Source organism: Schistocerca gregaria, chromosome 3, assembly GCF_023897955.1.
Source record: "Schistocerca gregaria isolate iqSchGreg1 chromosome 3, iqSchGreg1.2, whole genome shotgun sequence".
Lineage (NCBI taxonomy): Eukaryota > Metazoa > Arthropoda > Insecta > Orthoptera > Acrididae > Schistocerca > Schistocerca gregaria.
In genome coordinates this window covers 696,014,606-696,042,312 of record NC_064922.1, presented here as the reverse complement: position 1 = coordinate 696,042,312, position 27,707 = coordinate 696,014,606, and the positions used below count along the sequence as shown (strand labels likewise).

General features: G+C 40.9%; 1 protein-coding gene across 3 annotated transcripts in view; it reads left to right on the top strand.

Annotated features, from left to right (window-relative positions):
• LOC126355941 (juvenile hormone esterase-like) overlaps positions 1 to 27,707 on the top strand; it is a 101,740-nt gene that overhangs the window by 46,697 nt on the left and 27,336 nt on the right. For all 3 annotated transcript variants that reach the window (XM_050006524.1, XM_050006525.1, XM_050006526.1), the window contains exons 2-5: positions 5,121 to 5,264; positions 5,578 to 5,722; positions 8,866 to 9,051; positions 25,075 to 25,271. In XM_050006524.1, the coding sequence (XP_049862481.1) occupies positions 5,121 to 5,264; positions 5,578 to 5,722; positions 8,866 to 9,051; positions 25,075 to 25,271 (672 nt within the window). The remainder of the gene's footprint in view (positions 1 to 5,120; positions 5,265 to 5,577; positions 5,723 to 8,865; positions 9,052 to 25,074; positions 25,272 to 27,707) is intronic.

The window sequence follows — 27,707 nt, the reverse complement described above, 5'->3', positions numbered from 1 at the left end:
CCTGTTATCGTGGACAGCACAGTATGTATCTATCCTTGGGGACATTGTCCACCCCTACATGCAGTTCGTTTTTTCGTGGTACGATGGATTTAAACACAGTCAAGAATTTCTGGGACCGCATTGCTCGGGCGTTTCGCGCCATAGAGCCTCAGCCGGGCGCCTTAAGACACCTGACCACGGCACTGGAGTCACCAATGCTCCACGTTCCTGTCGGTACCTCCCAGAACCTCACTGGCTTTTTTCCTGCGTGTCCAAATTGGAAAATCTCTCTTTGATGACCCCAATTATCTACGAATATTGATGGATCTTTCAACATCCATTACATTTGTTTGTGTCATGATATGTGTCTTATAGAACGTTGGGAGAACTTATTGCTTTAATGGCTTAATGTAACTCACCAAATTTAACATGAAATTGTGGTTCATTATCGCGAAACTGGTTGTACCTTGATTCCGTAATAAAAGAGCATTAGCACCTACAAGCTGACCCTAAAATTTTTACAATATTTTACCATAATTTTTAAAAGTTTTTTTCTATGAAACACCGACCCCCATCCCCCATGAATCGTGGACCACGCTCTCAGTGGGGTGACGTGCACGCTCAGCGACACATATAGTTGTACCGTATGTACAACCACAACTGAAGAGTATGTGTTGAGAGGCCAGACAAACCTATGGATACTGAAGAGGGGCAGCAGCCTTTTCATTAGCTGCAGGGGCAACAGTCTGGATGGTAGACTGATCTGGCCTTGTAACATCAACCAAAATGGCCTTGCTGGTGCTGCGAACATCTGAAATCAAGGGGAAACTGCAGCTTAATTTTTCCCAAAGATATGCAGCTCTACTGCGTGGTTAAATGATAGTGACGTCCTCTTGGATAAAATATTCCAGGGGTAAAATAGTCCCCATTCAGTTCTCCAGGTGCCGACTGCTGAGAAGGATATCCTCATCAGGAGAAAATAAATCTGACATTCCCTTAATCGGACAGGTAGATTAGAAAATTTGGAAAGGGAAACAGATAAAGTTAGATATAGTGGAAATTAGTGAAGTTTGGTGGCAGGAGGGACAGGACTTCTGGACAGGTGAATACAGGGTTATAAATACAAAGTCAAATCTGGATAATGTTGTTGTGGGTTTAATAATCAATAACAAAATAGGAATGCAGGTAAGCGTCTACGAACAGCATCGTGAATGTATTATTATAGCCAAGATAAACACGAAGCCCACTCCAATACAGTAATACTGCTTTACATGGCAACTAGCTCCTCAGATGGTAAAGAGATTGAAGAAATATATGATGAGATAAGAGAATTTATTCAGATAGTTAAAGGAGACGAAACTTTAATTGTGATGGGGACTGGAATTCAATAGTAGGAAAGAAGAGAAGGAAAAATAGTAGGTGAATATGGACTGGGAGAAAGGAATGAAAGCGGAAGATGCCAGGTAAAATTTAGCACCGAGCATAATTTAATAATAAATAGAGGTTGTATAAGCGGAATAGACCTGGAGATACCAGAATGTTTCATATTGATTATATAATGACCAGACAGAGATTCGGAACCAGATTTTAAATTGTAAGACAAATGTGGACCCTCACCGCGAATTACAGGTTATGAACTGAGATTAAAACTGAATAAATTGGAAGAAGATAGAAAATTAAGGAGATGGGAGCTGGATAAGCTGAAACAAACAGAGTTTCACAGAAAGCATTAGACAGAGGTTGACTAGAACAGGGGAAAGGAAAACAGTAGAAGACGAATGGGTAGTTTTAATAGATGAAACAGTGAAGGCAGCAGAGGATCAAATAGGTAAGAAGACAAGGTCTAATAGGAATCTCTGGATAATACACGAGATACTGAATTTAGCTGATGAAAGGTAGAAATTTAAAAATGGTACCAATGAGTCATACTAAAGGGAATAGAAACGTTTAAAAAAATGAGACCCGCTAAACAGGAATTGCTAGAGGACAAATCTAAGAATTTAGAAACATATTTCACTAGGGGAAAGATAGATACACCTACAGCAAAATTTAACAGGCCTTTGGAGAAAACTGAAGCAGCTATATGAATAACAAGACTCAGATGGTAAACCAGTCCTAGGCAAAGAAAAGAAATTTGAAAGTTGGAAGGAGTATACAGAAGGCCTTTAGAAAGAGATGAAAGCAATATAATAGAAAGAGAAGTGGACGTAGATGAAGATGAGATGAGAGATATTATAGTACGAGAAGAATTTGACAGGACACTGAAATAATTAAGTGGAAATAAGGCCCCGGGAGTAAAAGCCATTCCGTCAGAACTACTGATAGCCTTGGGAGAACCAGCCATGACAAAACTCTTACAGCTGCAGCTGGTGTGCAAGATGTATGAGAAAGGCGAAACACCCTCAGACTTTAAGAAAGATGTAGTAATTCCAATTCCAAAGGAAGCATTTGCTGACTGGTGTGAAAATTACCGAAAAATCCGTTTAATAATTCATGATTGAAAAATACTAACATGGTTTCCTTACAGAAGACAGGAAAAACTGGTAGAAGCCGACCTGGAAGATGATCACGTAGAATTCCGGTGAAATGTGAGAACACGTGAGGCAATACTGACCAGGTTACGGAAGGCAAACCTACATTTGTAGCACTTGTATACTTGGAGAAAGCTTTTGACAATGTTGACTGGAATACTTTCTTCGAAATTCTGAAGGTACAAGGAGTAAAATACAGAGAGCGAAAGACTACTTACAACTTGCACAGAAACCAGACGATAGTTGTAGAGTCGAGGCACATGAAAGGGAGGCAGTGGTTGAAAAATGAGTAAGACAGGGTTGTAGCCTATCCCTGATGTTATTCAATACGTACACTGTACGAGCAGTAAAAGAACCCAAAGAAAAATTTTGAGTAGAAATTAAATTTAAGGGGGAAGAAATGAAAACTTTGAGGTTTACTGATGACATTGTAATTCTGTCAGGACAGCAAAGGACTTGGAAAGCAGTTGAACGGATTGTACGGTCTCTTGAAAGGAGGATAAAGATGAACATCAACAAAAGTAAAACAAGGATAATGCAATGTAGTTGAATTAAATCAGGTGATGCTAGAAGAATCAGATTAGGAAAGAAGACATTTAAAGTAGTAGATGAGTTTTGGTATTTGGGCAGCAAAATAATTATTGATGGTCTGAGCACAGAGAATATAAAATGAAGATTGGCAATGGCAATAAAAGCATTTCTGAAGAAGAGAAATTTGTTACCATCAATTATAGATTTGAATGTTAAGAAGCCTTTTATGAAGCCATTTGTCGGGAGTGTAGTCATGTCTGGAAGTGAAAGATGGAGGATAAGCAGTTTAGATAAAAAGAGAATAGGAGCTTTCGACATGTAGTGCTACAAAACAATGTTGAAGATTAGATGGGTTGATCATGTAACTAATGAGAAAGTACTGAACAGAATTGGAGAGACGAGAAAAATGTTGCACAACTTGACCAAAACAAGGGATCAGTTGATAAGGCATATTGTGGGACCTCAAAGGATCACTAATTTAATACTGGAATGAGGTATGAACGGCAAAAATCGTAGAGGGAGACCAAAAGATGAATACAGTAAGCAGATTCAGAAAGATGTAGGTTACAGTCGTTGCTCGGAGATGAAGAAGCTGCAGAGGATAGAGTAGCACGGAGAACTGCATTAAACTAGTCTTCGGACTGAAAACCACAACAACAACTACTAAGGGAAATTGGTTTGCACTTCATTACAGAAGGTGAATCACATTTCAGGTACCTAAAATGACTGCACTTTCGCGTTCGACAGAAATTATTGTGTATTTTCCATTACTGGCCAGTTTCGGCTGTTAACATTTTTTAAGCGGTAGTTGTCGAGCATGAGGACAGGACGTCAGTTCGTCCAAGTGCACCAGTATGTGGCGAGAAGATATAGAACTTGGGTAAGTAAATTATAGTTCTTATACAAGTTACAGTAGTTTGAAATTCAACGCGTGAGAATGGACCTATCAAAACAATCTAGGGCCCTTTTTAGGAGAAACGAACAAGGTTTTTTTGCGCCGGTTTGTGACCACAGATGAAACTTGGGTGCACTACTATACCCCAGAGAAAAAAACGACAGTCAAAGCAGTGGAAACATGCTGATTCTTCGCCACCAAAGAAAGCAAAGACAATTCCTTTGGCGGGAAAGGTCATGGCATGTGTTCTGGGATGTGAAGGGATTTCTGTTTGTAGATTATCTCCCCACTGGGCAACCAATTACTGGAGAATATTAAGCTAACCTCCTGGACAAACTGCAACAAGATACACGCGAAAAAAGGCCAGGTTTTGCAAGGAAGAAAGTCATCTTCCATCATGACAATGCGCACCCGCACACATGTGTTGTCGCCATGGCAAAATTCACGAACTAAGTTATGAATTGTTGCCACGCCCGCCTTATTCACCTTGTATGGCTCCGTCAGACTTCCATCTCTTCCCAAGACTGAAAATTTTTCTTCATGGACGAAGATTCACTTCAGACGAAGAATTGGTAGCCGGAGTAGACAACTATTTTGCACGCCTGGAGGAAACTCATTTTAGAGATTTGATCAAGGCACTGGAACATCGTTGATCAAAGTGCATTAATCTACAAGGAGACTACAATAATAAATAAAAAGGTTTCAGTGATGTAAGTACTTTTTTCTATTCCGTTCCAAGAACTTTTCAAACCACCCTCGTACTATTATATTAATGTATTATATTAATGTAGTATGTGCTAAGCGGTGATAAAATTAAGTATAACATACTGCAGCAAGTCGCATTTGTCTCACTTATCCGTAATCAAAACTTGATGGCATGTTTATATCGAAGAATGTGTAACTGTTACAAGTTACCATTCACTCTGGTGAAATATTAATAACGAAGCCACAGACTTTTATTCAGTTTCATACTTTCTACTAACGTAGGTGTTCCATAATTCCTTTAAGCTGCTGTGCCGATGCAAACATAAATCTTTTTACAAAATCGGGAACTGGTGGTCCGGTATTCAGAAAGCATCTCCCTCATTGGGGTGAAGGGAAAGGTTTGTTCCTGATGATGATCTTCAGATATATGTACGATAAATAGCAATGAAGTAATTAGTAATGTGCCCACATATTTACAGGATCCACAGCCGCCAGATGGGTGGGTGCACATCCGAGATGCCACTGTGCGTGGGCCCGACTGCGTACAGAATGACGACTTTTTCTTCCATACTGGAGTGTCTGGGTCTGAAGACTGCCTCTACCTCAACGTCTACACACCTGAGGTACCCTGTTTTCTTAGGTTACTGAGATATTTTTTCAGTTCTTGAAAGTTAGAACTATTTCCGTATGAGAAGTAAGTGTTAATACTAGAATACTCGTTTCACGTGCTTCTAAATTTTATAATAATTTTTAAAATGTTTCTCAAATATTTATTTTGCTGCTACACATGCAATTTCTACAGAGGGCACTACATGCGCCCTGCGATGGTAATGTAGCCAGTAGCTTTATGTCGTTGCACATGAGTGTTCATACAGTTGTTGTTCAGTTCCTATGTGCCCACGTTCTTCTGTTTTGTTACAATATAAATCTTTTCAGCTGTCACCATCCAGTCCACTGCCAGTCATGTTTTGGGTTCATGGAGGAGGATTTTTCTATGGCGGTGGCTCAGTTTATGGACCGGATTTTCTCTTGGACCATGATGTCGTATTAGTAACCATCAATTACCGACTTGGAACGTTAGGTAAGGTAAATTATACTATTTCCTTAACAGAGTGACGCTGATGTTGTTTAGTAGTAGTCTCTTCCTTCTTTCTCTCCTTTATCTCTTTAGTGACCAAATTATTTCCGGAAGTTGTAGACTTTTTATGAACACTTTATTGGGCTAAGAAACCGTTCACAATATCATAGTTTAAATCTTGAAAGTGAGAGTTTAGCCTACTAGTATAAAAAAAAAAAATTGTGGGAGCTATTGTTCCCATCGAACTCTGGAGTAACTTCACTTGCTAATTAAAAAAAAATGTATTTCCTTTATTTTTAGTATAAAAACATGTTAAACATTACATTTATATTTGTATCAGTTCATATTGTCCTTTGAGTTCACTAAGGTGACGTACTACGGGACATGGTGCTACACACAAAGGTACACAACAGTTGCTACACATTATTTTTGTTCTTTTTCCTTTGTTCTTGGCGCTACATTGGCGGCATCTTCTGTTTGTTGCACCTTTTGTAGGGAAATGAGTTTCAACTTTCTCCAGACAAACTTCATCTGGTACTCCAGACACACCTCTATTTGGTGTTTGAAAATGAACAAGCCATCCTCTTCTCTTACGACTTGAGAAGCCAGAGATAAGCTGCCTTGCTAAGTGCAATCTAAGTGTTAACTGATCTGCTTCTGTCTTTTGTAGCTTCCACATAACGTAGGAATTGACAACTGGCAAATCCACAAGAAAGAAAAACAGTTTGTGCCACCACTTCGATGAACGACGGCCTACAGCATACCGTTCACGCAGCTGATCAAATCTATCCACTCCTCCCATTATTTTATTATATTCTGCTACAGCCAATGGACAGAATACTTCACTTCTGCTTCCACTGACTTGCCTTGTAATATTTATGTAATTTTCTGTCAAACCCAGCAAATATACAAGAATACTATCTCCCTCATAAAAGTAAAAGTAGATAAATACAACACAAGTCACTTCATACACAAAAGGAAAGCACAATATAAAAAAAACGCTGTAGCGGTCGAAACAGTGGCTTGTTTTCACGCGGGAACTTCGCTTCTGCATTGATTGACTCACAACGTAGAGATTCAACAGCTTTTGCCTAACCGTTGACAATGTACACATAGTTAGCACACTCTAACAGACATGGTAGCACAATTTAAAAGTGGGGACACGGATTACCACTGAACTTACAGCGAAAACAAGTCAGTGGGAACTAAAGGGTCATACGACTAGAGGAAACAGACAGTTATGGTTCTGCCATACCAGTAAAGTAATTTCATCAGAGTTTCGATGTCAAAAGTTTCTATGTCATTCCAAACGCGAAAGTGACAAATTATAACTAAGAAGACGATACGTAATGCTGAGAAAGACCTTTGCAACGCATTAACATGTTAAATTGTGCCAAGCTGCCACTCAGTACACACCAAAAGCAAGTTCACCGTGTACATTTATGTCTTCAGTAGGCTGGGCTTTACCTAAGGAACCACGCTGTACATTACGGTAAAAACCAGCTAAGGATGCTGAACAAGCCAAAACATGTATCGATTACATACTGGTTTTTTAAATTCGACTCTATTGTAGAGGGCTAATCACACATACAACTTGAGCTGGTGTAGATTATTACAACAGTTTATTTTCAGTAACATAGACCACTTTCTCTCCAGAACTTTATAAAATTAATTTGCACAGTCAGTGGGCTTCTGTCGTGCTTTACTTGCCATATTAGAAACGTCATAGCGACTTTGAGTCCCGCTATAACACGTAGATGTGTAACACAGCATACAAGACACTTCCAGTATGTACACATTCAGTATTCGATTTCTCTTTCGAATTTAAGTGACAAGAAAAGAAAATTCAAAATTATTTTTCTTATTTCTACCTCCGTTTTTACCCATGAACTACATTAGTTTGATTCCACTGACAACGCCTGTAGTGCACAGTCGGCAGTGTGTGTGTGTGTGTGTGTGTGTGTGTGTTTGTGTGTCTGTGTGTGTGTGTGTGTGTGTGTGTGTGTGTGTGTGTGTGTGCTTGAAGACGCATACTGCAGCATACCAATGGAACGTACCTATTATTTACCATCTACGAAAGAGGTGCTGTTTGGATTAGATACTCCCGGTAGATGGTGGCATATAAAAACGTAGCTTCAGAACTTGTGGCAAAATTTCAACGATTCCTGATAAACTTAGCACTTCTTATGTAGAATATAAAATTCTGTTCATTGTACTTCACTTCCCCAGTTTTCATTTATTCCTTAATAGAAAATTCCGCTTAGCATCATGTCTACTCAAATTTAGCTATGATATATAGATATGTACAGTTGAATTAAGATACGGTACGTACATAAATCGTGTGCTTTTCCACATATGTACCGGGAAAACACTAATGTATTTTATGCAGTGAGATATTTGTAAGTAGGTTAATCAACATTCGAAAACTCATAGTTTACCGATTGTCTCTGAGCTTTCGTGAGGTTTGGGAAGCAGGAGAGAGATACAGTTCGGCTGTGACTGCTGATAACGAGACGTGCCAGGCTACATCAGAGTACGAGTACTACCAGAGAACCTAATGGCTCAGCATTCGAGCATGATGTGGCAAAAAAATTCTGCTTTGATCAGAATTAATCCTTATATTACTTTTCATCGTCATTTCCTTTTCAGATCTACACTGCGACTGACATATTTACTGAATTTTCTCCTGTATTGCACGTGATAAACTATACAAACTGAGTGTCATTTAACTTCCACATGAAATTACTGGCAGGACTTGTAACTAAACCATGGAACTCTCACATTAAAAGCGTGTTGGGAAGGTACATGATGTGCGTTGCAGGGTCCCTTATGCAAGCTGTTCCTTCAGAAATCCGATTGACAGCAAATCACAATAGACTTTTTTTCTGACTCCATTTTTGTCTGCGTTTTGAAGAACACAGTGGTGATGTAATGTAATTAGCTGAGGAACCTTATGTAGCTTAATTTTTATAACCCTAAAGTAGTACTTGCTGCACAGTGAAAGCCTGCTACAGGTGTAAATGTCTACGTTGTTATTTGTCAGTCAGTCTTATTTGTCAGTAGACGTTTGGATGTAATTACAGCAAATAAATAATTACTTTCTTAAGTGTGTACATAAATAGGACGCCTTTGGAATGCTCCCGCAGGTTTTCTGAGCACCGAAGATGAAGCTGCTCCCGGAAATTTCGGACTTAAAGATCAGGTGGCGGCGCTGCGTTGGGTACAGGAGAACATCGCAGCGTTTGGCGGAGACCCGGACAGAGTCACGATTTTCGGAGAAAGTGCGGGGGCGGCTTGCGTACACCTCCTTGCGCTGTCACCCCTCGCCAGAGGTATGGAGGCTGATACTTTATCGATTCTTTCATCGATTCGATAAATAACTTTGTATGTTCTTATTTATTCGCCGTTCGTTTACTTTTAAAAATACAGATCTGCTGGAATGTGCACATGAGGGGCATCGCTTCAATGTGTGTTAAATGCAACCGAGGTCAAAATACAGTTCGATGCGTTTTCACTCAAGTTGTGGTGTAATATTTATTGTTGTTGTATCGGATTGGGTTAGTTCATATTCTTTGCTAGAGTAACTTAGTGCTGAAAAACACGAATCTGATCAAATAGTATCATACACCAAAGCCGACCATTCGAAACGTTCAAGATGTATTTCCAAGCCTGCGTTATTAGCCCTCTCTTTTATTCGCTGTTCCCGGCGTTTTTGTCTAGCAGCTCCAAGTGTGGTGTCGATTACATGACAGCGCACTTTCGATCACTGTGGAGGGCTAATTACCCGTAGTAGAGCTATCAAAAGGAAGTAGAATGAGAATCAGAGCTACGAAAACTAAAAGGACAGCGTGTAAATGTAGCTCTTTAAGTAATAACAATTGATGTATTTTAGGAATGACCATTTTCAGTGAAATTTGTAATGTCGGTGTTTTAATGTGTTATTAGTATGGGCAATATTGCATAAATGCATGTTTTTATCCTTTAATTGGCCTTTACTCTCTGTAGTTACGACGTGAGAAGACTATTTTGTATTAGGTACTTCAACCGGGATCCACATCTCAGTAATCTTGAGTCTCCTTTCAGTCACAAAGAAGCCAGATTTAAATGAGGAAGCATCACAGTATTCTACCCAGTTATTGTGGTCTTCAGTCCTGAGACTGGTTTGATGCAGCTCTCCATGCTACTCTCTCCTGTGCAAGCTTATTCATCTTAGTATGTACTGCAGCCTACATCCTTCTGAATCTGTTTAGTGTATTCATCTCTTGGTCTCCCTCTACGATTTTTACCATCGACGCTGCCCTCCAGTACTAAATTGGAGATCCCTTGATGTCTCAGAGCATGTCCTACATACCGATCCGTTCTTCTAGTCAAGTTGCGTCACAAACTCCTCTTCTCCCCAATTCTATTCAATACTTCATCGTTAGTTATGTGATCTACCCATCTAATTTTCAGCATTCTTCTGTAGCATCAAATTTGGAAAGCTTCTATTCTCTTCTTAACCAAACTATTTATCGTCCATGTTTCACTTCCATACATGGCTATACTCCATACAAATACTTTCAGAAACGACTTCCTGACAGTTAAATCTATACTCGATGTTAACAAATTTCTCTTCTGCAGAAACGCTTCCCATGCAATTGCCAGTCTACATTTTATGTCCTCTCTACTTTGACCATCATCAGTTATTTTCCTCCCCAAATAGCAAAACGCCTTTACTACTTTAAGTGGCTCATTTCCTAAGCTAAATCCCTCAGCATCACCCGACTTCATTCGACTACATTCCATTATCCTCGTTTAGCTTTTGTTGATGTTCATCTTATACCCTCCTTTCAAGAAACTGTCCATTCCGTTCAACTGCTCTTCCAAGTCCTTTGCTGTCTCTGACAGAATTATAATGTCATTGGCAAACCTCAAAGTTTTTATTTCTTCTCCATCGATTTTAATACCTACTCCGAACTTTTCTTTCATTTCCTTTAGTGCTTGCTCAATATACAGATTGAATAGCATCGAGGAGAGGCTACAACCCTGTCCCACTCCCTTCCCAACCGCTGCTTCCCTTTCATGACCCTCGACTGCCATCTGATTTCTGTAGAAATTGTAAATAGCCATTCACTTCCTGTATTCTACCCCTGCCACCTTCAGAATTTGAAAGAGAGTATTGCAGTCAACATTATCAAAAGCTTTCTCTAAGTCTACAAATGCTAGAAATGTAGGTTTGCCTTTCCTTAATCTTTCTTCTAAGATAAGTCGTAGGGTCAGTATTGCCTCATGTGTTCCAGCATTTGTACAGAATCCAAACTGATCTTCCCCGAGGTCGGCTTCTACCAGTTTTTCCATTGGTCTGTAAAGAATTCGCGTTAGTATTTTGCAGCTGTGACTTATTAAACTGATAGTTCGGTTACTTTCACATCTGTGAACACCTGCTTTCTTTGGGATTGGAATTATGATATTCTTCTTCAAGTCTGAGGGAATTTCGCCTGTCTCATACATCTTGCTCACCAGATGGTAGAGTTTTGTCAGGACTGGCGCTCCCAAGGCTGGCAATAGTTCTAATGGAATATTGTCTACTTCCGGGGGCCTTGTTTCGACAGAGGTGTTTCAGTGCTCTCTCAAACTCTTCACGCAGTATCATATCTCCGAAGGGACAGATACTCCAGCGACTAAGCCGTTACGAAATACATGAAATGTATTCGCAGTTGCGAATTTGTCCTCCTGTACTTAATAGTACCAGCAGACATATGGCGAATCTTACATGCATCTACCTTGTCTTCCATTTCCATATTATTGTCCTCAAGAACATCGCCCCTGTATAGACCCTCCATATACTCCTTCCACCTCTCTGCTTTCCCTTCTTTGCTTAGAACTGATTTTTCGTCTGAGCTCTTGATACTCATGCAAGTGGTTCTCTGTCCTCCAAAGGTCTCTTTAATTTTTCTGTAGGCAGTATCTATTTTACCCCTCCTGAGGTAAGCCACTACATCCTTACATTTGTCCTCTAGCCATACCTGCGTAGCCATTTTGCACTTCCTGTCGATCTCATTTTTGAGACGTTTGTATTCCTTTTTGCCTGCTTCACTTACTACATTTTTGTATTTTCTCCTTTCATCAACAAAATTAAATATCTTTTCTGTTGCCCAAGGGTTTCTACTAGCCCTCGTCTTTTTACCTATTTTATCCTCTGCTGCCTTCACTGTTTTATCCCTCAAAGCTACCCATTCTTCTTCTACTGTATTTCTTTCCCCCATTCCTGTCAATTGTTCCCTTATGCTCTCCCTGAATCTCTGTACAACCTCTCGTTCTTTCGGTTTACCCAGGTCCCATCTCCTTAAATTCCCACCTTTATTGCAGTTTCTTCAGTTTTAATCTACAGTTCATAAAGAATAGATTGTGGTCAAAGTCCACATCTGCCCCTGGAAATGTCTTACAACTTAAAACCTGGTTCCTAAATCTCTGTCTTACCATTATATAATCTATCTGAAACCTGTCAGTATCTCCGGGCTTCTTCCATGTGTACAGCCTTCTTTTATCATTCTTGAACCAAGTGTTACCTATGATTAAGTTGTGCTCTGTGCAAAATTCTACCAGGCGACTTCCTCTTTCATTCCTTAGCCCCAATCCACATTCACCTACTACGTTTCCTTCTCTCCCTTTTCTTACTACCGAATTCCAGTCACCCATGACTATTAAATTTTAGTCTCCCTTCACTACCTGAATAATTTATTTTATCTCGTCATACATTTCATCAGTTTCTTCATCATCTGCAGAGCTAGTTGGCATATAAACTTGTACTGCTGTAGTAGGTTTGGGCTTCGTGTCTATCTTGGCCACATTAATGCGTTCACTATGCTGTTTGCAGTAGCTTACCGGCACTCCTATTTTTTTTATTCATTATTAAACCCACTCCTGCATTACCCCTATTTGATTTTGTATTTATAACCATGTATTCACCTGACAAAAAGTCTTGTTCCTCCTGCCACCGAACTTCACTAATTCCCATTATATCTAACTTTAACCTGTCCATTTCCCTTTATAATTTTCTAACCTACCTGCCCGATTAAGGGATCTGACATTCCACGCTCCGATCCGTACATCAACAGTTTTCTTCCTCCTGATAACGGCATCCTCTTGAGTTGTCGCCGCCCGGAAATCCGAATGGGGGACTATTTTACCTCCGGAATATTTTACCCAAGAGGACACCATCGTCCTTTAATCATACAGTAAAGCTGCATGCCCTCGGGAAAAATTACGGCCGTAGTTTCCCCTTGCTTTCAGCCGTTCGCAGTACCATTACAGCAAGGCCGTTTTGGTTAGTGTTAAAGGGCCAGATCAGTCAATCATCTAGACGGTTGCCCCTGCAACTACTGAAAAAGCTGCTGCCCTCTTTGTCTGGCCTCTCAACAGATACCCTTCCTTTGTGGTTGCACCTACGGTACGGCTATCTGTATCATTGAGGCACGCAAGCCTCCCCACCAACGACAAGGTCTGTGGTTCATGGGGGGATTCTCAGAGAAAGCAAAAATATATAGCGTACAGCATACCTAATCAAGTGTAACAAGATCATCCACGGACTCAATTATATAAAAATAAAAATACGAAACTGAAATGAACGTTTTGAAATCATATTATGTGAAAACACGATTGGATCAAAACGTATTTTGTTCACTGGATTGGTTGAAAACGTATGAAGTGCAATTTTAAATGGTGTCTCAATCCATTGGGAAATGATTTCAATCATTACTAACCCCAGCACATAATCTAAATACCTAGATCCTGTGGTTGAGAATTCTGACATATTTCATTTGGTTAGGGAGCGAAAAGCTTTTGTCGCTTTTTGTAAAATTATGATCTGCACAGGTAGTACGATTTGTAACGATGCTCCTCATGTAGACTGTCGAGCTGCATTCTGCGGTGTTCCGCGTTTAAACAGTTACATCCGAAACTCGTTATTCATGCGTACGCACCATCACTAAAATTATCTCTTGTAGGTACTGAAGTGGGAGCCGCTTCAGGCCTAGCAAACTGCGCGACTTTGGAAAAAAATGAAAGAAATAAAATGAAAAGTAAGTGCTGAGAGAAGCTGGCAGAACACATGTCACTCACCACTCACTCGTTTACTTACTTACCTATTAGCGAATTATAAGTGTCCCAGGAAAGGTAATAAATACTACCATGACTGTTTGCGGCATGTCTAGTACAGAAAATATCACAAATACATTAAATGCATTCCCAGTTCCGAATATGGATAACATCAGTTCCATAATGCGAGGACGACAGTGACTGGACTCGGACTCGAAGCTAGATTTCCCGCTTATCGCCAGCGATTTTCTTACCATTTTATTTAACTTTGTTCGTAATTTTTCGTTGAATTTGGTCGTAGCGGACGTCAGATGACACCCATTGAAGGTCGTTATTGATGCATTCACTCAGTTTTTTCCTTACAGAGGACCATTCGGCTAGCCAAGCACGTCATACGACAAGATCCAAATCTCCATACTTCGTCAACCATATGTCTACAACCTGTACTCGTACATCCATTACGTATATTCTCGTACAAGACAGACATTTTACTTCAAAGTAGCACGCGACCTGTGACAGTTTACCTGTTCATTTATTACTGCGGTCGGTGTGTGACCTACAGCTTTAGTCCTTCGTTTTCTACTACAACTATTAATACAAGATAAATAGTATATCTTCATGAAAGTTCAGAAGAGCACCTCTTGCCGGGAGCCGACAGCGCTATCAACTGAATTTCTTGGATATCTCTGATACTGTTACGTATTGGCTGTACCAAACTTAAAAGGGCCTCTGAATTCGTTTGCTGTTTTTGTTGTACCTTGTACAGTGCTTTAAGTTTTTCTCATTTTACGGCCCCTATTGTACTTTCCCAATATCCTACCACCCAATCCAAGTCATTCATTCGGTTTTCTAGTATTAGTTTTACGTGTAAATACTATTTAATACAGCTTCTTATTATTACTTAGGGACATCCTGTAACCTCCCCCTCACTTATCGACCTTAATGACAGTGAAAAATTAAACCGCGTGCACCTAATGGAAATTTGGGAAAAGCAATCGTCACCGAAGTTAATTTGTCGGTAAGAAGGGAGGAAAGGATTTCATCTAAATTAAAGGAAAAACGCAAATGAAATTGGTGGAAACTAACTATGAGAAAAGGGTAAAATTAATAAAGAAAGTAAATGTGCGGTCGTTACGTTAACAATTAATTGACGTTAATTAGATATTTGATATCTGGGGAAAATTACGGTCGCCAGTCCTATGGACAAGTACTATAATAACTGAAAATGAAAGATTAATGCACATATAATTAGCACTAAAAGCGTGGCAACTCAAGGTTGACACGTGTTGTGTGAAAACTGAATGCTTGTCAGAAGTAATAAATTTCGCTACACTCTGACTTAATTTAGCAAAATAATTAATAAAACTTGGAAACTGAAAGTGAATTTAGTGACTGAAATTAATAGTGAACTTTGTTTCTGAAACACTACGAAATTCAATAAAATAAGGCTAGTTTTGGGCTACCTCAACAATCATTTCAAAAGCTACTTGAATCTACGCATTTTAGAAATAAGAGATTTAACTTTGAGCTTGAATTAAATGATTCTAATAATTAACAATAGTAAAATTTAGTACGTATTAAGCTGAGCTTCAGTCACAGGTAAGCTAAAATATGATAACAAAACTCGCACTCCTATTTTCTACTTGTGAAATCTAAATATTGTAGCCAGCTATGAATACTTTAACTGAACTTTGAAATTAAAGCAGTGAAATGAAATGATATTACTTTAATGCTGGCGTATTAATTTCAACGACACTCGAGTTCATTCCAGAAAAGGAAGGGACCCTGCTTGGTAATGCAATTGGGACAATGAGCAATAAAGGTTTATGTTAATTTGCTGTAATTTTGTGATGCAACAGTTTGAAAAGCTGAGGTCTGCCATAAAGTTCTAAAACTTTACGTGCTTCCAGTCTTCCATGTAGGTTGATTGAAGGTTTGAAGTCGTCGATCGAGGAGGTGGCGACAATCACTCATTGTCGGCCGTCGCTGTTGCAGAAGCTGGATGTTGGCGCGCCTTCTTCTCGACACGGTCACCAGGCGAAACGGGCTCTTGACGTGTGCCAGCTAATGCTTCCCGTCCGCGACACCGTGTCGGAAACTGTCATAGCAAGTCGTGCGGAATTACATGCTGCCAAACCCCGAAAGCGCGGCAACTCCTGGAGCGTCACACAACACACCTGCTCCACCGCCCTACTCTAGCCAGACTCTCTCTGCCCGCGCTCCATGCGGCAGAGTAAACACTACCAAAGATCCTAAACACTTTGGTTCTCCACACGACCTATCGATGTAATCGTTCGAAAGCATAGTTTTCCCTAGGCCAGACTCAGCGTAAAAATACAAATAATATTTACGAAACAAATCAATTATACATCGATATATATATATATATATATATATATATATATATATATAGTAGAACAATTACAATATATGAAGGCACAAAAACGTCATATCTTCAGGTAACAAAATAAGGAAAAAAATTACAGTACAATAGATGGAAATAGGAGGATATGCATATGCGGCGTTACAATCCAAACGATGTAACACTCGCATGAAGCATACCACTTATCTTGTAATGGAATATTATAACTTTTGCTTCTCTTTGTTTTAGGTATTATCTCGTATTTATCACATATAAGGAGATCTGCCATTCTGCACACGGCGTGAGAATTGGTCTAAATCATTTTGTATTCCTAACAATTCTTCATACTACGCCAAGACTTCCCTGTAGACAATAGTACACCAGATAACAGTCGAAAAATGTTGCTGACTTAATCTAAAAAATCATTCATGTACAGGGTGATCCTGTGATGTCAAAAAGTTTCAGGGGAGATGGAGAAGAGTACGTGTAACAATTTGAGGTGATAGACCTTATTCCGGAAACGACCAAGTCCAAAGCTATAAGCGAAAATCCTCCTAACACTTCTGACTCTGCAATACACAAATCGGCAGGGAAGAGTCGGTTAAAACAGGGTACTTAATAAACAAAGTGGCATATTTAACGAACTATGTGTAGCAATCTGTTGAGTTTTTAATGACTATTTGTCCAGTCTGTCTACTTACAATTGGGCATGAAAAACATACATTTAAAAAAATGGCTCGTCACAGAATTTTTTTTTACGCTTGTGTCAACTACCACGTTTTATCAGACTAGTTGGATAAATCAGGGTACTGTATTAAAATAAAAATTATAAAAAAAGGCAACTCCATTTACAAACCCTGACAATCACTTCATGTACAAAAATCACATTTATATGGTCGGTCATCATAATCATTAATGCCGGCGGACTGTTCATGAGCCAATCCACTACACTTCACCCAGCCTTCTTCAGACTGAGAATAGGAGAAAAGTTCATTACAATAAATGCAAACTGTATTATAATGTTCTCCTTCCTCTTCTGACGATGTGCTATATTCCGTTACTTTTCCAACTTTCTTTGCTTTCTTCTGTCCAACATGTCTGACTTCAGTAGGCCTAGAACTATTAGAATGTGGCCCCATTGGAAATTTCCTTTTGGGAGTCTTCCCTTTTTTCATATTAGACTTTAATTCTTCCTTACAAGGTGAACTTGTAAGAACAACTGTCATTCCTCTTCTTCTCTCAGATTTTTGTTCCTTTCTTGCAGCTATCGACACTGCTTTTATCTCTTTCGGAGAGACGTGGAAAGCTGAAGTTGAAGGCTTAGGCCTATCCGACTGGGAAGAAATGGTTGGAATGGCTCTGAGCACTATGGGACTTAACATCTGTGGTCATCAGTCCCCTAGAACTTAGAACTACTTAAACCTAACTAACCTAAGGACATCACACACATCCATGCCCGAGGCAGGATTCGAGTCTGCGACCGTAGCAGTCACGCGGTTCCGGACTGAAGCGCCTAGAACCGCACAGCCACAACGGCCGGCCGACTGGGAAGACCCTGGTGTGGTTGGAAAAGATGTTTCTTTGTTTAATGACTCTGAAGTAGGTTCCGAAGGTGGGACATCACCTCTCTCCAACGGTGGGTCAGTGTCTGTTGTTTCAGCAGGCTGATACAATCAGGGAAAATGTCTGTATCCAGTGGGAAGATTCCAGTTTTACGGAATGCATTTACAGCAGTCCCAATGACTGCTGTCCCAAACAGCCCTGCAACTTGATTGATGGTTATCACTCGTCCAGGATGACACTGAAGCCACTTTCGAACCTCTTGAGAGTAACAATTACTCAGTGGGGCCATGAATGCAACATCCAGGGCTGCATTCGGTGGGTGCAGTGTGGGGGAAACACAAGAGATGAACATGGTCTTTTCTAGCCATACCAATACCTTCAGTACTCTTTGTGTGTGTTGAGTTACCATCCACGAGCAGAACAACGGGTTTCTCTGCAGTTGGTTTAGAAAATTAAACAAATCGTGGAAACCACTGTAAGTAGGCTGTTTACATTTTCTTATTGGTAACGCCACGTAGCACTGGCTGTGCCGTGTGCAGTCTGTGGCTGGTTTGCATTGTTGTCTGCCATTGTAGTGTTGGGCAGCGGCAGCTGAATGCTAACAGCGCGTAGCTTTGCGCAGTTGGAGGTGAGCCGCCAGCAGTGGTGGACGTGGGGAGAAAGATGGAAGAGAGTTTTGAAATTTGTAAGACTGGATGTCATGAACTGATATATATATTATGACTAATAAGGTAAATACATTGTTTGTTCTCTATTAAAATCTTTCATTTGCTAACTGTACCTATCAGCAGTTAGTGCCTTCCGTAGTTTGAATCTTTTATTTAGCTAGCAGTAGTGGTGCTCGCTGTATTGCAGTAGTTCGAGTAACCAAGATTTTTGTGAGGTAAGTGATTTGTGAAACGTATAGGTTAATGTTAGTCAGGGCCATTCTTTCGTAGGGATTTTTGGAAGTCAGATTGCATTGCGCTAAAAATATTGTGTGTCAGCTTAAGCACAGTCGTGTATAAATTGTTCTAAGGGGACGTTTCACCATCTCTTTCTGCATGCATCCGCTACGGTGACACTTTGCAGTAGGTCCTGGCGGAGCATCATTCAGCAGCCAAGGCTTGGCTCTTTGTCTAGGGGACACAACCATTCTGGGCATATAAATTCCAGAAGTGATCATACAGGCTATAGCAGTCACTAAGATGCCTCTCTCCGCAGAAACCAAACCACCAACTTGACTTTTTCTCCTCAAGGCAAGCACCATTGATTGCTTATTAGGGACTGTTGTTATTCCTGTTTCATCCACATTATACACTCTATCGGCTGTGACGTTGCACCTATAATAAAGTTCTAACAGCAAAACCAAAGAACTGCTTCACCACTGCGCTGTTAAAGCCCACTGCTGTGGCAACAGATGTTGGCTCGGCAGAACGCAGGTATATTTCCGGATTCCTCTTCAAAAACGATTAGAATCACCATTTACCTGCCATCCTTTTAGTCTTGCAGAAGTTATGCGCCAAGTTATTTTTCTCTGCCAGTCCGAAACCAAGACTCCGCACCTCATCGATGGTCAATCCAAACAATCTGCTTTCCATTAACAGAATATACTCAGCCACTTCATTTTCCTGCTCTTGATTAAATACAGGTTTGTAGCTAAAACCACAACAACAACAATAATAATAATAATAATAATAGGCCTAAATCTAACCACTGCAACGGTTTAATTAATTTCTTCTAAAATAGTAAATGGCCCTTCTTTTATTTGTAGCAGCCTCTAAACACATTCCACTCTGGCCTTTTTTTTTTTTTTTTTTTACACGTGCTTCCGAAGTCCTCCGATGCTTTCAAATAGCCCATTGTTTGGGCCAAAACTGCCGCTACAGCTCCTTTCATAATCTCCTGACTTCATTACTGTGTCAGTTTTCCTTTTATAAGGCGCCATAATTATGGCATAATTCAAGTTAGATCCTGTGAATAACAATAATAATAAATTTTCTAATTGAACAAACTAAATAAATAACTTGAAAATCGCGAACGGTGATTTTTAAATCAGTTCGATGAAACGGGGTACTGCCCAGTTTTATCAAACTTAGTAGCATCCTGTTTTCTCCGACATCGCCACGTTAAGCACAAGTTGATTTCAACTTGTGCTTGAGTGGGACAAACATTTTGAAACACTCTACGATCTGCCGTGCAGACAATTTATATTATACTTACTTCACCGATACTTACTTTACCGTCTCCAAAATAGTGTCTTGCAAATACAAACGCACAATTCATAGTCGACTATTACAACACAACACCATAAAAATATATTTTTCCACCGAGAGAGCTCACGGTAGCTTTCAACGGAGTGCAGCTATACTAAGAAGGAAGATCATCGAGTGGCAAAGAGGTTACTATGTTCACCGGGAGATAGCAGCAGATATCAGACGAGAAAAGTACGATTCCCACTTTCATCAGACTACCCTGTTTTATCAGACTCTCCCCTACTGTTGTTAATAAGATTGCTTGTGGAACATAGCCCACTTGTAATTTGTCAGTCGGTATGGTTCCAACATGATGGAGCCCCACCTTATTTTGGACTGTGGTTTCGTGAACACCTGGATCAGACATTCCCTGAAAAGTGGATAGGAAGAGAAGTCGTGTCTCGTGGTCAGCACGTTCGTCTGATCTCACTCCACTTGATATCATCTTGTGGGACCATGTAAAATGTCTTGTGTACTGAAGACTGGCAATAATTCTCGCTGCCGATACTGGGGATATTAGAATGAGTTTGACAGAACTTAGTGTAACGAACCCATGCTTGTATTGATGATGGGGGAGGCCATTTTGAGCAACTGTAGTATATGCAGCAGAGTGTGAAACTTGAACAGGTAAATGGAATTCATTATTACTGTAGCGTAGACTTAGGATTTTCGAGCTCTCTGAAATCGAGCCCCTTGTGCCGCTGTTAGTCCCTCTACAAAGTAAATTATATGAGGGCACTGGGGAGAATTCAGCGGGAAGCCTGTACGTCACGATCAGGATGCGGAAGTTGCGGCCTGTACTTTGATTGCAGCGTGAGGCTAAGGAGGAACTTGAGTATATTCCCGCTTATGCATTCTGACTCTTGGCATTTCCAGTCAAGTGACCCTTGCATCAAATTGATACCTTTACCCTTATCCAACATACCTGAAAGTTCGTAACATCATTATGCAATCACCGTGTATATTGAGAATATTAGCGTCACAATGCTCAGAGTTCTTCATTACAATGGACGCAAATGAATGTAATTCTAGTCACTTTATTCAAATCCACAATCCCTTAATCACTAATATAAATTTGACGAGCTTTTACGTTCCTGGCAGATAACATGTAACGAAAATGGAGAACGGGAAGGGTTAGGGAAGGGAGTGACGATGAAGAATGGATGTCGTCGTAGAGAGACTATCATTCCCTTTTTGGCGACGTCCATTCAGTCGCCAGTGACATCTGTGTGTAATCTTTCTTGAGGGTCACAAAAACTAAAAGTTGATACAGATGTAGCTATTAACGTTGTTGACCATTGTGTCATTGATACCAGCTAAAGGCAACAACTAATTGTGGAATACAAAGTTTTCTACAGTCTCACTACAGATTTAACCGTTTCTTTTTTTTTTTTTTTTTTTTTTTTTTACCGCGGTCGGTGGCCTGGTCGTAAGAAGTATTCGTGGTCAACAGGATCAGAACCCAAAACTTGTCCCACCATCCACATTCAGAATTTCTTTATTTTCCCTATTTCATTTAAGGTAGTTGCTGAAATGCTTCTTTCAAAAAGGAAACAGAGCTATCTTTCCCAGTCTAAGTTCGTGCTTCGTATGTAATGAATCTACAGTAAACAAGGTGTTAGATATAGGTGTTACTTCCTTCGTTCTTCACAGCTCGTCATGAAACTGCAGCACAAGGAAGGATAGCCAATAACTAAAACCTTACAAATGACCCTGTGGTCTTGGCTTCCGTACATGTGGTAGTACATTTTGTAGCAAAAACTCCGCAAACAGATGTATTTTGAACCAATTTTATTAAGGTACTACAGGTTTAGTGGCTTGTAGCCACATTATTAGGTGCATGCATGTCCGAAGGAACAGGTACTGCAGTGCCACGCGGCATAGCCAAGCAGTCTGAGGTGCATTGTCACAGTTCACGCAGCTTCCCTCGTCGGAGGTTCGAGTCGTCTGTCAGGCATGAGTGTGTGTGTAATCCTTAGCGTTAAGTTATATTAAGTAGTGTGTAAGACAAGGGAACGATGATCTCAGCAGTTTGGTCCCATAGAAACTTACCACAAAATTTCCAAAATTCCAGGTACTGCAGCGATTACAGCACTTACGAAATACAGAAAATATATTTGCAGTTGCGAATATGAACTACCATCAGCTGTGTATTGGAATGACACAATGAAAATTTGTGCTGGACCAGGATTCGAACACTTTATCCGAACGGTCGCCTTAACTGCTTCTGCCAGACCCAAACTCCCATATGTTGTGGTCCATGTGCCAAACCTGCACCTGTATGTAATGTATATTCCCGTCCAAGAACGACGTATTTATTGAGAGTACATTTAGGTAGAACCAGTGCACTATACTTTTTAATATCACAGGCACTGCTATGTCATACTTATTTGCCAATACCATTTCCTCAGTTCTAAACAAGTACACTACTGGCGATTAAAATTGCTACACCAAGAAGAAATGCAGATGATAAACAGGTATTCATTGGCCAAATATATTATACTAGAACTGACATGTGATTACATTTTCACGCAATTTTGGTGCATATATCCTGAGAATTCAGTACCCAGAACAACCACCTCTGGCCGTAATAACGGCCTGGATACGCCTGGGCATTGAGTCAAACAGAGCTTGGTTAACGTGTACAGGTACAGCTGCGCGTGCAGCTTCAACACGATAACACAGTTCATCGAGAGTGGTGACTGGTGTATTGTGACGAGCCAGTTGCTGAGCTACCATTGACCAGACGTTTTCAATTGGTGAGACATCTGGAGAATGTGCTGGCCAGGGCAGCAGTCGAACATTTTCTGTATCCAGAAAGGCCCGTACAGGACCTGCAACATGTTGTCTTGCAAACGGCCCCATCTGTTGGCTCAGGGATCAAGACATGGCTGCACAATCCGTTACAGCTATGCGTTTAAGATGTCTTTCATCTCTACTGCTAGTGATACGAGGCCGTTGGGATTCAGCACAGCGTTCGTATTACCCTCCTGAATCTACCGATTCCATATTCTGCTAAGTCATAGGATCTCGACCAATGCGAGCAGCAATGTCGCGATAAGATAAACCGCAATCGCGATAGGCTACAATCCGACCTTTATCAAAGTCGGAAAGATGATGGTACGACGAATTTTTTCTCCTTACACGAGGCAGCACAACAAATTTTCACCAGGCAACGCCAGTCAACTGCTGTTTGTGTATGAGAAATCGGTCGGAAACTTTCCTCATGTCAGCACGTTGTAGGTATAGCCACCGGCGCCAACCTTGTGTGAATGCTCTGAAAAGCTAATCATTTGCATATCACAGCATCTTCTTCCTGTCGGTTAAATTTCGCGTCTGTAGCACGTCATCTTCGTGTTGCAGCAATTTTAATGGCCGGTAGTGTATGTCTTTTCTAGAAGGAATTATACCTAACGTACTAGTGTAGGCTGTGATTCACGGACCATGACATGCAGAAGTTCGGATCTGGTCGTGATTCCTGTACAGACAGCTGAAGCGGTAAAAATGGCGACCGCTCATGAAATGCGGAAAATCTGGGTTTGAGTCCCAGTACAGCAAAACCTCTCACTGTTGTTATTCCAATAAACGGCCGGTGGTGGTTCATATTCTCAATTGCAAATAAAATTCCTGCAACACCCAGGTAAGTTCTAGCAACGACTGGCAGCACTGCGTTTGATGTTTATACATACCGCACTATGTGGCTACAACCCACATAAGCTGTAGTACCTTTAAAAAATTGGTTCAAAATCTAGCCTTTTGCGGAGTTCTCACTACAAAATGAACTAAAATCAGAATGCAAATTCAGCACAGTAGGAGGAATACATTACATTTGTAGGTGATTTAGGATGATAGGGAGTACAAAGTTTAGCACACAACGATTCCACTTGCAGCAGCAGCCTCACCTCTAACCTGGCTGGTCATCTAGTCAAGCTGAGGCCTGGATGACAGATACGGCTACATCATTTCATGCTGTTTCAAATCTATCACAGTTTGCCAGTCGTAGTGGCTGGCGAGTGTTGGCGAGCCAGTCTCTTGGCAAGCCATGACCAGATGTTTTCAGTGGGCGACAGATATGGAGAACATGCTGGCCAATGCAACATTTTAATACTCTCTGTATGGAGGTAGTTCAATACAGCACAGGCAACATGTCATCTTGCGCTATCTTGTTGAATGGTAATGTCACACTGATTTCTAAGACAAGCACAATCACAGGCCATAGCCAAGCAGAAGTGCACCGGTTAATGAATCACTGGCTATGCTAACCAGTAGTGATCGTGTTGTGTGCCCAATAGCACCCCACACCACAACGCTTGATGCTACAACCACATGACAGTGACACAGGCATCCTGGCAGTATTCTTTATCTTTAGAACCTACAGACGCATGTCGACTGAAGAATTGGGACGCATGAGGTTAATATCGTTATGAGGAGCATCAATGTAGGCACGCTTACCTCTGCTCCCGCTTCAAAGGAAGCTGCCACAACCGTCTGAGTACCAAAGTTCCTCATGGCTCCAGATACCTTTCCACTCTCTGTGTTTCTGTTCATGTCGCTGCCATTTTCTGACTCAAAGTCTACGATTCGGTTGTACAATCCCGCATGGCCGAATGAAGGATATGTCGTTCCTCTCGGGCGCTAGTCACGCGGGGCAGTTGAAGTCCTGCGTGTCATTGAGTACATCCCAAACGAATTCGTCTATCCAATATTTGTATGGCAGTAATGGGATCATGAGCAATGCAATATCGCGGAACGAATAACCACACAAATCCAGTAGACCACAATCCTACCATTGTCAGATTTCGGATCATGCTGGTAAACACCATGCATAATACGATATCCTAAAAAACAATATTCAGGTATAATTTCTGAATGACAAAATTTACAACGTAATCTTTCCTAACACACAGAATGTAGACGGCGTTACTATTACACAACTTGTACAGTTGTACTGAAAACGTAATTATTTGGGTATCCAGCTTGTGGCATATTTCACTCCAGTTTGGCCCTTGTTGGGTTAGGAATGGATAGTGGTACAATTGCTGCTTCTAGCAGTATATTTTCCTGACGCTTTTGTAGATCGTAGGCGATCAGGTTACGAGAGCTGTACCTCACTGAACCAGGTCTCTTCCACCGCGTCATAATGGAGAGCGGCTCCGCCCTGGCGCCCTGGACGTTGGCGCGCAACGGGGAGTCAGCTGCGAGGGCGCGGGAGGTGGCCGCCTACTTGGGCTGCCCCACACAGCCCCACGCCGCCATGGTCGACTGTCTGCGCGGTGTCGACGACCACAAGCTGCTGCTCGCCGGGAACATCATAAAGGTTAGTCTTACGCCTGAATGAGATTTTCATCCTGCATCGGTGTGTGGTGTGAAACTTCCTGAGAGATTGAACTGTGCGCTGGACCAAGACTCGGACTCCGAAACGTTTGCCCTTCGCAGGTAAACTCTCCGCCGACTGAGCTACCGTCCTCATAGCTCATTCCGCCAGTGCGTCATCTCCTATCGTCGAAATTTCACAAATGTTCTCCTGCGAATCTTGGAAGACTAGCATTCCTGGAAGAAAGGATGTTGCGGAGACATGGCTTAGCCACAGCTGGGGGATCTTTCCAATATGAGCTAATGCGCTGAATCGTGCTTCGGTAGCTCAGTCGGTAGTGCACTTGCCCGCAAAAGGCAACAATCCTGAGTTCGCGTCTCAGTCTGAAACACAGTTTTAATCTGCCAGCAAGTTTCAGTCTAATTCTCGCTACTACTCGCTGCAATAGCCCCAAGAGGCTCCAGGTTTTGTAGCGAAATGGGGAATCGAAACTCAGAAATTTATCACATCCGCAATAAACAAGCGTTTTTGGACGTAGTTGACTGAGATTCCACATATGTGGGCAAAATAACGACCTTTTTTTCATTAACACAAAATGTGCAATGTTTCCGACACTGTTGTAAGTCGAGCACCAACTCCTTTTGGGCCTAATTTTATTTAACCTCGTAACCATGTTCCATTTTATTTTTTTATAAACACCACCTATCAAAAATTTTCTATCAGCCCTGACAATAACTACACACTTTTATTGAACGAGGAAACACACCTCGCAAACTAAATGGTCGGTCAAAATAAATACTTCTCTCTCTATCATTAAGTACAATACAACATCGTTTATATTAGCCTCTTCAAACTATCCACCCTTTGCCGTCACAACAGCTGCACAAACTCTTAGATGCCTGGAGGAAAGGTTTTTTTCTTTTTTTTTTGCGAATACTGCAATCCAACACGTCTGTAAATTATTGACCTACCTAAGTTCACGGTATGTTAGTCAGGTGACTGACTTGGACAAATTGTATTCTTCCCTTCCTCTCATTTCTATAGGCATACCGTCTGCACAATTTAGAAGCATGTTTGGGATCATTGTCCTGCTGCAGAACAAACCTACGCCTCTTTCCAGATGTAACTGCGTTATTGATCAATATCCTGTGATAACCGCCCTTCTTTGAAGTTTCATTAATTCTCCCTAGATCACCGGCCTTACTACGCTGGAAACATCCACACACCACGACTGATCTTGCACTATACTTCACTGTTGGCTTCACACACTGACTCTTCAAACGTTCTCCACGAAGTCGACGAACAAACATTCGACGATGGCTTCCAAATAATTCCAAATTAGGTTCGTCCATGAATAACAGTTTGGACCACTGCTTCACGCTTCAGTTTCTGTGTTGCTGTACCCATTGCAATCGATTCACCTTACTTTGTACGCGCAATAAACTATTTGGTCGCGCTTCAATATTTCATACCTTGTTCATGAAAACGCCGTTGTACTTTTGAGAAAGAGATTGCAGCTGGTCGCATTTTATTTACTTCCTAGGGAATTCCAGGTGCAGCACGAGTCCTCTGACGTTTACTCCCTATAGATATGAACTGATCTTCTCTGTATGATGGTACTAGGAGTGTTCCAGGTGGCTGGCAGATTAAAACAGTGTGAGTCGTGCTTGGGTAGCTCAGTTGGTATAGCACTTGCCCACGAAAGACAAAGGTCCCGAGTTCGAGTCTCGGTCTAGTACACAGTTTCAATCTGCTAGTAAGTTTCATATCAGAGCACACTCCGCTGCAGAATGAAAATGTCATTCTTCGAATCAAACTGATCACGTAAAGAACACACTGCAAGATACACACACTGTAGTATAGACTAAAGCGACACAGACAGCTGAAACAATGAGGCTTATCCGAATTAGCTAAAGGCACGACATTGTTGCTCTGGATACTCATCAGCACCTTTCTACACGAACAATCAGTCAAATACAAAACAGGGGCGCTTAGTTTTTACAGGTTTTTTACGAGGTTACAGTAGAATATTCAAAGCCAAATCATTGTTTTAACAACAAATTCGAATTTGTAATAGCTTACAAAAAGCTTTTGACGTGTAGTGTAGATACGAATAGATTCATCTTTTGCAACAATGTTTATTTCGTTTTTCATCCAACACTGCTCAACTGTTCATATTAGGAATCATCAGTGATTTTCGTTTTTCTATTCCTTCCGTGTGCCCATTGTTCCTTCTGTAGGCACTAGATGCCCACTGTTCAGATTTATAATTGGCAGTGGGTCATATTTAGACGTTTAGCTACACACAACCTTTCCTTTTGCACATTGCACGTGATCTCACTTGCTGCACTGTCGACACTACAACAGGTGAGCAACGTCATGTGTGTAACAGAGAAGGTTATATTAGTGAAATGTATATTGCCTAGTATTAATGAGAAA